This window comes from Ammospiza nelsoni, chromosome 7 (assembly GCF_027579445.1).
Source record: "Ammospiza nelsoni isolate bAmmNel1 chromosome 7, bAmmNel1.pri, whole genome shotgun sequence".
NCBI lineage: Eukaryota > Metazoa > Chordata > Aves > Passeriformes > Passerellidae > Ammospiza > Ammospiza nelsoni.
This window is the reverse complement of record NC_080639.1, coordinates 18,270,303-18,279,774: the sequence shown is the minus strand read 5'-3', so window position 1 is coordinate 18,279,774 and position 9,472 is coordinate 18,270,303. Positions and strand designations below refer to the sequence as shown.

Below are 9,472 nucleotides of genomic sequence, written 5' to 3'. Positions count from 1 at the left end.
AAACCCAAGAGTACAATAATAGCCCTGAAACGAGTTCAACTGTAATGTTACAGTTAAACCCTCGCGGCAGCTCCAAACCGCAGATATCTGCTCAACTTCAGCTGGAAAAGAAAATGAATGAAAACCCGAACAACCAAGACAGCACCGCTAAAGTCTCTCAAGTGGAAAGTCCCGAGCCCAAGTCCACGTTGCAAGAGGAGCGGAGCTGTCTGCCCGAAGGCTCCGTGTCCAGCCCAGAAGTCCAGGAGAAGGAGAGTAAAGGTCTGTATTACCGAGTTTAAGCCGTGCCGTGGTGTAACTCCAACACGCCAGCACCATAAAGCACGCTCGAATATACTAACGAGCATCACAGCCATCACATTTAATGCTAAGGAGTATCGGGCTGCAGGTGCTGTCTCTCTGAAGATTTTGGCAGGCAAAAATGCTTCACAAAACGGTCCAAAGATTTTCCGTAGAGATCTGCCTCTCCCGTGCACGCAGACAGCCTCTGTGATGCGGGGAATATAGCCGTGTGCTCCGTAATGCGCTGCAGCAGCCAAAAGCAGCCCCATACCTCTAAAAAAAGCGGGTCTGGAGGTTGTAAAATACGAGCAGCTCAACTTTTCTCTCGTTGTATTTCGCCTTTTTTTTTTTTTTTTTTTTTTTTTCCACTGAGCCTTACTGCGGTTTGATTGCATTTAAAGTTAATTACGATCCTCTTAAAATAGGTGAGGAATAGGTGCTACCAGACTGGGTAAAGTTGGAAAGAAATGCACAATGAAAACAGCAGCCCGCTATCTGCCTGGTCCAAGGGTGGAATATTTCAATGTGGTGCTTTAGATAACCTTGGCTTGGTCTCCAAAAGTGCACCAGTATTTTGAAATGCTTTTGAAACCTGAAAGTGGTGGCATCTGATTTTATTTTCCATTTTAAAGTGCACTAACGCCTTTCTTTCGAACGGCGTGTATCGAAGAATCCCAAAACGAGAAATTTTCTGCTATCAAAATGTACTTTGCAACCTCTAGGTCAATTTTTATCCTCTGTGTGCATTGAGAATTTCTTTATCTCAATTATGTTTAGTAGTACAGGTCTAGCTTCATGTGGGGAAGATTTCTTTCTGGTGGGGAAAAGAAAACCCAAAAGGAAAATGAAAAGAAAAAAAATCCGAGACAGGGGGTCGTAATTTCTTGTATATTATTTTGCCTGGGAAATGTCTATATCTGTTTATAGGTGTGCTTGCGTGATTCAGCTGATGTGTGTGGGGATGCTGCTTCAAAATACAGTGCGAGCCTATTTTGTAATTGGAATATTTCCGTGGCAATTGTCGTGGGAGCCCGGGTCGGCCATGGCGAGGCTAGACCCGTTTAGATGTGTCCATGGGGCGGACGGCAGGTTAAATATTGTTGAAATGTTAAACGCCGGCCGAAAACTTGCGAGACCCTTGCTGGCAGGAGCAGGAGAGCGGGGTGGCCGCAGGGCAGGGCGCAGGGCTGGGGACAGGCGAGCCCAGCCTGGCCGCAGGTCCCCTGGCTGAGCCCACGCCTCAGCCGGGCGCTGGGCAATGCCCACATCCACCATATCTGCCAGACACTGCAGAGGAGGGGTCATGGCCAAGGGTACACTCTAACAGTCTGAGGTATTTTTGATTTTTTTTTTCTTCTTCTTCTTTGATTTTGATAGAGGAAATCAAGTCTGATACTCCAACAAGCAATTGGTTAACTGCAAAGAGTGGCAGAAAGAAGAGGTGTCCTTATACTAAACACCAAACACTGGAATTAGAGAAAGAGTTCTTATTCAATATGTATCTCACTCGAGAGCGCCGTCTAGAGATCAGTAAGAGCGTAAACCTCACTGACAGGCAGGTCAAGATTTGGTTTCAAAACCGCAGAATGAAGCTCAAGAAGATGAGCAGGGAGAACCGAATCCGGGAACTGACCGCTAATCTGACCTTCTCTTAAACCCTAACCCCGGGGGGGGGCACCAGTGAGGAATGGGCACAGCACCACCACTTGATAAAGGCAGGAGAGACTCTGGCAAAACCCGGCATTTTCCAGTTTTGTTTTGTTTTGTTTTGTTTTCTGATAGAATGTGACTCTTCGTCCTTCTTTTAGCGCTGCAAGTGAATATGTATTACTATGATGAGTATATATAAAACCTAGCACGTGTAATTTATTTTTGTTCTCATCGTAATGCAGGGTAACTATTATTGAATATTATCATTTGGTCTTAACTTATTGGAACTGTCGAACATCCAAGCAATGTGACTTTTTCATGTTTTTACTAACAAAATGGTATTTATGTGGGGCTGTTACACGGGCCATAACATTTTGAGTACATTCAATACTTTCAGAAAAAGAGTGGGGGGAAACTGTGGGGGCGGGGGGAAAGAGAAGCACATTATAATGTAACTATCCTCTCAAATGAACTTAGAGATTGTCCTTCGTAAAATGGAATATTTCCTTCTTCTCCATTGTAGACATTTCCTTGTGGTGCATATGTGGAATAGTAGTCGTTCAGCAGCAAATTGTCCTACTTGTGCATGTTCTGTTTGCATGTATAATGCAATAAACTCTGTAAACTACTGCGGTTCCTTTGGTTTTCTACAAATGTTTGAAGCACGGATACAGGTTGGTCTCCTGATCTCTCTCTGTCAACAGCTTTTTGGACTGGTATACCTTTTTTACCATATTCTGGTCTTTGTGTGAGTTTGCCTGGCATTCTTTCTTTCTTTTCCTCCATTTTTTCCCCCTTCCTTTCTTTTTTTTTCTTTTCCCTACGGGGTGGGGTGGAGACTGGGCCAGGAAATGATGTATACCAAATTAATTTATAAATGTATCTGTAAACAACTGATTACTTGATAAAATGTTGTGTGATGTTCGCAGTCTGACAAACTGAATGCAAAAAAAAAAAAAAAAAGAACAACAACCAAAAAAAAAAAAAAAAAACTAAAAAACCCCACACCAAACCAAACAAAAAAGAAAAAAAAAAAAAAAAGAAAAAAAAAGAAAAAAAAAGAGGACGGATAAAAAAGTTGTAAAATATTATGACTTAACTGGACATCCTCATCCAATCAACTCATACAACTCGTAAATGGTAAGTGATAAAAATATCTTTCTACTACAAGCTGTCAGGAATATGTGTGTCATTTTATTTGATGTTCATACGTTGATTTAAAAAATATCACTCCCTCCGTGCTTACAATGTGCAGACTTTGATTTCATATCTTTGCTCACTAAAAAAAAAAAAAAAAGAAAAGAAAAAGGAAAAACCAACAAAAAACCTCCATAATAAATGCAAAGCTAGGTATAAGTAAATGTTAAGGAGCTCGGTTTTCGGTCGGCTCAACAGCTTTCAGAAGACCGTGGATGGAAAAAATATTCCCTCAAAACATTGCCAGCATCTGGCGAGGTTGGCTTTTTTCGAGCAGAAACCCTCCCAGGCGTGCTCACAAAAGTACACCAGCCTCTTCAGACCCACTTTTGTCACCCTGCACCGTTTCTGTTTGCTCAGAGATCGTTTTATTTCGCGCAATTCCATTTTAGTAGCACACATCCAGCTAATGACGTTCACGACTCTTAACCCTTTCTGTACATAGCTGAAAAATAGTATTAGCAGGGCTCTGCGCTGGCAGCTGAGGAAGGTACGTGTGCTGGGAGCGGGCGAATGCGAGCACATATACTCAGTAGAACTGCAAATAGCTTGCAAATGAACATGACTTCAAACTGAAGTGCAAATGCTTGGGCATACTTTCACCTTCAAACGGGCACTGCAAAAGTAGCGTGGCTACTGCTGGCGCTGGGAAACCAGCTTGCTCACAATCAACGCCCATTTCTCCCCTAAGCTCTTTCTAAATCTAGAAATAAAACTCAAGATAGTGCCAATATTGTGCGACTTGGTGACAGACACTGCTCATAATGCTGTTGGTGGTATTCTGTTTGCTCTTTCGTCGCTGATATTTAATTTAATCCAGTACTTCCTCATGTGCACATTTACTCAGAGGGAAGAGGCTATATATTCCTCCAACCAAGGCATCATCATTTTGGAGCTGCGAGAGCCGCAAGCACCTAGGTACTTTGTGCTCCTTCCCTTTTCGAAAACAAACATCGAAACGATGCTTAAAAAATATCCCCCCCAATAACCCCAAACCCACAAAACAACCCCGTAAATATTGCATACATTCGCACGGCCTTTTCTTTTCCTTTAAAGGTACTCGCTACACCACCATAGAAGTTTCGGCAGTGAGAAGTAAATAGCTGGCTCCATACCAAGAGTTTAACATGTAAAAATGAGGCTAACTCTAATCTGCCTGCTTTACCAATTTATATCTCTTTGAAGCGAGGGGCAATTCTTTGCCATATCACAAACCCAGCTTCTAGAAAACGATGTAATAGAAATTATAAAATGGCAGAAGAAAATGCTAAAGCCAAATGACACACACACACAAAAAAAAAGAGTAAAGGAAAAGGAAAAAATTAAAAAGAAAAAAAAAAGGGAAAAAAGGAAGAAAACAACCTAGGAGAGCAATAAATCATTAAATAAACAGGAATTTCAGTCCCTTCCTCATAACGGCCCGCGAGTAGGAAGTGTTTTCCCAGCGCTGCTGTCCGTGCCCCCGGCGGGCCGTGCTGCGGGCCCGCCACTAACTCTCTGCGTTTCCTCCAGATCCCGACACAGCCACCGTCCCTCGCCCGGGGAAGCAGGCGTGGGCAGAAGACCACGGGTAATCCACTTTTTAGTACTAACGGGGCGTCCTTTCGCTCGGGCAGGAAAAACCAGGCCGGGAGGGAAGGGAAGGCTGGGGAGGGAAGGCATGCAAGAGAAAGCGAAGGGGGCAAAAAACCGGTCACGCAGGCATTGAACGTGGCTCCCCCTGAGCTAGGGGCGGAGGAGACAGCTCTGCCGGCCGGCTGGGGTCAGCGCCAGCCCCGCGGCCCGCAGCCCGCCCGCCCGTGCGGCCCTGCCCGCGGCCGCGCCGCCTGCTCCGCGCTGTCTGTGCCCGCGTCCCTGCCGGGCCGCGCTGCACACCCGAAAGGGGGGCTGTGTGAAGGCTGTGTAGCCCCAAAGTTCCGCAGATAGAGGAGCATGTGTTCAGCCACACGTCAGTCGTGCTCGGAGACAGAGGCTTTGCTGTTTCCATCCGTCCATTTTATTAGGGACACATTAATCTATAATCAAATACACCTCATAAAATTTTTATTGAAAGGCATAAAATCATTACAGAGGTCTTCCACCTGTTTTAAAACAACACAATGGGCATCTCTTTTTAAAAGTGTATCCTTTCCAGGGAAACTTTCTGTCCGGGGGTGAGGGGAGCGGATAATAATAGCCGCACATGCTCTGAAATATGGAAGTACCGCAATGTGCTTTTACTGTAACATTTTCCTGTTTTATGAGAAGTCGTTACAGTCCCAGCTTGCGATGGTTTGTTTTTACAGGCAAGAATCCCCCTTTCCCAGCGGGTTCCCTCAGCAGCTTGGAGTGTGATTAGCAAGCCAAGGCTGTTGGATTTATTTAAACACCCTGCCTCTCATTGATTAAGAAATGAATGGCAGAAATCGCTCAGCGAAGGTGAAGAAATAGTCCGCACCCGCCGCGGCCGTGGGCAGCCAGCGCGGCCACGCCCGCCGCGCCCGGGCCGGCAGGACAGACAGGCGGACAGACAGGCGGGCAAGTAGGGCAGGCGGGAGAGCGGGGAGGGCCGGGCAGGCCGGGCGGGCAGGGGGCACACCGGGCACAGCGGGCACGCCGGGCACGGCAGGCCGGGCAGGGCGGGCAGGGCAGGGCAGGGCAGGGCAGGGCAGGACGGGTGGCCCCGAGCCGTGCGGGGGCGCGGGCGGTGCGGAGCGCTGTGCGGGGCCGCTGTTGATGATGATTTTTTTTTAATCACAGCAGCCCCAGTTTAGCGGATTGATTTACTCGCAGTATTGGTAAATATGATCACGTGGGCTCCACAACCAATGGTTGAGGGTTGCAGTCTGCAAAATACTACGATTGTTCTCCGGGAGGGTATCATATACAGTTAACAGTGTAACCTTTTATATGACTAAGAGGGGAGCCTAAAATGTCGTCTAGTGGCACCATAAGTAACTATTATGTCGATTCTCTCATAGGCCATGAAAGCGAAGAAGTTTATGGGAGTAGATTCGTCCAGGGAGGTCACAGTGCGACCTCCAGGCCATCAGGTGTTGCAGAGAGTTCAGATTTTTCCTCTTGTAGCTTTGCACCAAAATCCACCGTGTTTTCCACCTCCTGGTCCACTGTTCACCATCAGCCGTCTGCGGCAATGACCGGGATCTACCACCCCTACATGCACCAGCCCCACTTAGGGGCAGCCGACGCCGGCCGCTACGTGCGCTCCTGGATCGAGCCCTTCCCGGGCTTCCCGGGCGGCGGCGGCGGCGGCGGCGGCAGCGGAGGCAGCAGCGGCGGCGGCTCCGCGTCCGGCTCCGGCTCCTCCAACGGGCGCCACTACGGGATAAAGCCGGAGACGGGAGCAGCCACCTCCTCGTCTTCCTCCTCCTCTTCCTCCTCCTCCAAAAGGACTGAATGCTCCTCGTCTCGGGAGTCCCAGGGGATCGGTGTGCCCGAGTACACGTGCAGCTCCTTCCTCCAGGAGTCCCGGGAGAAAGCGCCTGCCGGCAGCGCCAAGGAGCCCGCCGCCTGCAGCCACAACCCCAGCCCGAGCAGCGATCTGAAAGAGGAGAAGCAGCAGCAACTTGACCCAAGTAAGTAAAAAAAAACCAAAAAAACCCTCAAAAAAACCTAAAAAATGAAGAAAGAAAGACAAGAAAAAGAAAATAAAAGAAAAAGACAATCAAAACAAAACGGGGAGTGGGGGAAATAGAGAGGAATAACGGCAGAGAGAGAGAGGGAGAAAAAGAAAGAAAGAAAAAAAGAGAGGAGGAGAGAAGGAAGGAAGGAAGGAAAGTAAGAAAGGAAGTAAGCAAGGAAGGAAGAAAGAAAGCGAGAGAGAGAGAAAGAAAGAAAGAAATTGCCCCTTTGATTTATTGCCGAAACCTGTAAGGCTCGAATGTGCAAAACTGATAGTTTTACTAACCTATAAAAACGTCTAGACGCCTACCCCAGCGCAAGCAGCAACAAGCACCCATAAAAGACTCCACATAACCACCTACCATCAAGACATCATTTGTACAGTAAACAGACTGGGGCATTAAGGCTTTTATGATAATTCCTCCAAAGTTGTGAAAACAGTCCATCCTTCGTTAAATTAATTTAACGACCTTTCTCTCCCCCCCCCCTCCCCGTTCCCTATATACCTCCCTTCTTCCAGATAACCCTGCAGCAAACTGGATCCACGCTCGTTCAACGAGGAAAAAGCGTTGTCCCTACACAAAGTATCAAACTCTGGAACTGGAAAAGGAATTTCTGTTTAACATGTACCTCACCCGAGACCGCCGTTACGAAGTAGCTAGGATTTTAAACCTCACAGAGAGACAGGTCAAAATCTGGTTTCAGAACAGAAGAATGAAAATGAAAAAGATGAACAAGGAGAAAGGCAATAAAGGAGAATAACGCTGGGGTGGAAACGTAGTTGGAGACTATTGATTTAGTTTTGAGTTTGGATTTTTATCGGGGCAGTGTGGGGTTTTGGTTGTTGAGGGTTTGTTGTTTTTTTTTTTTTTTTTTTTGGTTTTGGGTTGTGGCTGCTTGTTTTTGTTTGGTTGTGCGGGGGGTTTTTGGGGGTTTGGTTGTGGTTTGGTTTGTCCTTTTTTTTTTTTTTTTTTTTTTTGGTTTGGTTTTATTCTTTCTCTGCACCCTTAGCCCCCCCATACGTTCCTCCTCCTCCTCCTGCGCCACTCCACCCCAGGGATTTTAAATCAATCGCGTTTTTTTTTTTTTCTTTTCTCTTTTTTCTTTTTTTTTTTCCTTGGTAGAAGTGAAACGTGGTCTGTGTCAGGTATTTCCGGAAATTTTGTCTTGCTCGACAACGTGTTTTTCAGTCTCTTGATACTCCCCTCCTCCTTCCCAGACCATTTAGATGACAATATTGTGAGTGCACGTTAGCTTTGGGAACTCTATCTGATGTTAAATGTTTGACATGTTTCTTAAAAGTGATGTAGACTAGATAGTTATTTTGCCAAAATAAAGGTAAGGAAATTAATTATAATTACGGTAATAAAATACGTATTAAATTACAGCCGCTTAAATCAATGGGGGTTGCTGTGCTGTCCACGACCTACTAAGAGGAAATCTTTCCCCAAACTTCTGCTTTCTAGGTCTGAATCCTTCGCAATAGATGCCACAGAGAGGCCACGAGCTGCTTCCCCCCCTTAGTGCACTGTTAGGAGCTGTGTCACGCTCGGAGCCGCTCGCCGTAGGCCTGGCCCTGCCGGTGCCCCGGCGCTGCCGTCCCTGCCCGCGGTGCTCTTGTACTCATTACCCGCTCGCTCCGTGCTCCGGCACGGACCTCTTGTAATTGTTGTCACTTATTACACAATAAAGTCTGCCGTGACCCAACGACAGCGCTGCGGTGAGAGCAGAAATCTGTGCGCCCCTCGCGATGCGCCCCGCGCCGCCCGCCCTGCGCGCAGCCCCGCGCAGCGTCCGCGGGCCGGGCCGGCGGGAGAGGCCGGGGTGGCGGGAGAGGCCGGGGTGGCGGGAAAGGCCGGGATGGCGGGAAAGGCCGGGAGGGCGGGAAAGGCCGAGCTGGCCAGCAGCACCTCCGGCACCTTGCCCCGGCTCCCGAGCCGCAGCTGCTGCCAGGGGCCAGCGCCGAGGGGCCGCGCCGTGCCCGGCCCTCAGGTACCAGCGCTTCCACAAACGGCAGCGATCCCTTGGGGTCGGTCAGGAAATGCTTCCACGCCGGCCCGCAGGAGCCAAGGGCACACAGTGATGCCTATTCGGTTAAACATGGGTTTTATTCCTGGGTTTTTTCCTTACTGGGTCGCTTCTAGCCTCTGCTTTCTTTAAGTGGGAGGCTGGAAGCTCTGGAGGGGACACGGCTGCTGCCAAACGCTCGGCTTTGTTGGCGAGAGCTCATTTAGCGACGCGCCTCATGCCTTCTGCATTTATAAACACACATGACTTTATCAAGATAATTGAGATGAAGTTCATTGTAAAAAATGCTTTGTTTAAAGAGCAACCATTAAAATGAAGGACCCGTAAATATTTACGAGCAGTTCGGTTAATTCAAGATTAAGGGGAGAGCTGAGAGACCTGGTGTTTAATGTTTTTTACCTCTGTGAATATATAAAAAAAAAAAAAAAAAAGAAAAGAAAAAAGAAAGCAAAAGCATGCACCGCCAGGAAAAGGTGTTGCATTGCTTCCCATCCATTGTCGAGAAGATACCTATAATTCTTTTAAAACAGGAAGAACCGTGGTATAATAAAACCATTGAGATGGCTAGACGTCTGGACCTAATGAGTTTACGATATGCTATGGCACTTTTCTTTGAAAGCACCTTATTTTGATGTTTGTGTTTGTTAGGGGGGAAAAAAGGCAAAAAAATGCAGACAAACTAGGTCTTAAAACC

At 47.3% G+C, this 9,472-nt stretch overlaps 2 protein-coding genes across 6 annotated transcripts in view; both read left to right on the top strand.

Moving 5' to 3' along the window:
* The window catches only part of HOXD10 (homeobox D10), a 2,759-nt gene extending 481 nt beyond the window's left edge, over nucleotides 1-2,278 (top strand). Inside the window, exons 1-2 of the mRNA XM_059476208.1 lie at nucleotides 1-261; nucleotides 1,660-2,278. The exon at nucleotides 1-261 is cut by the window's left edge and continues 481 nt beyond it. Of these exons, the coding sequence (XP_059332191.1) occupies nucleotides 1-261; nucleotides 1,660-1,937 (539 nt within the window). The 3' untranslated portion in view covers nucleotides 1,938-2,278. The remainder of the gene's footprint in view (nucleotides 262-1,659) is intronic.
* A 3,240-nt stretch (nucleotides 2,279-5,518) lies between these two features.
* Nucleotides 5,519-8,442, top strand: HOXD9 (homeobox D9). 5 transcript variants are annotated; one of them, XR_009418778.1, is made up of 4 exons: nucleotides 5,819-6,704; nucleotides 7,271-7,437; nucleotides 7,875-7,989; nucleotides 8,217-8,442. XR_009418778.1 is itself a non-coding variant. In XM_059476024.1 (3 exons), exons 2-3 carry the CDS (start codon nucleotides 6,263-6,265, stop codon nucleotides 7,510-7,512), a joined length of 684 nt encoding a protein of 227 aa, XP_059332007.1. In that variant the 5' UTR covers nucleotides 5,519-5,650; nucleotides 6,090-6,262; the 3' UTR covers nucleotides 7,513-7,628. The 5 variants fall into 5 exon arrangements, 4 of the variants coding, with proteins under 4 accessions (XP_059332007.1, XP_059332008.1, XP_059332006.1 ...); XM_059476024.1 differs by lacking the exons at nucleotides 7,875-7,989; nucleotides 8,217-8,442 and adding an exon at nucleotides 5,519-5,650 and having other exon boundaries at nucleotides 6,090-6,704; nucleotides 7,271-7,628; XM_059476025.1 differs by lacking the exons at nucleotides 7,875-7,989; nucleotides 8,217-8,442 and having other exon boundaries at nucleotides 5,777-5,906; nucleotides 6,090-6,704; nucleotides 7,271-7,628.
* Nucleotides 8,443-9,472: the final 1,030 nt, after the last annotated feature.

Bases quoted from the DNA above. Each gene is read 5' to 3' on its own strand.
- HOXD9 (XM_059476022.1), top strand. From the start codon at position 6,041: ATGTCGTCTAGTGGCACCATAAGTAACTATTATGTCGATTCTCTCATA. The intron at 6,705-7,270 runs GTAAGTAAAAAA...CCCTTCTTCCAG, and splicing joins GCAGCAGCAACTTGACCCAA to ATAACCCTGCAGCAAACTGG.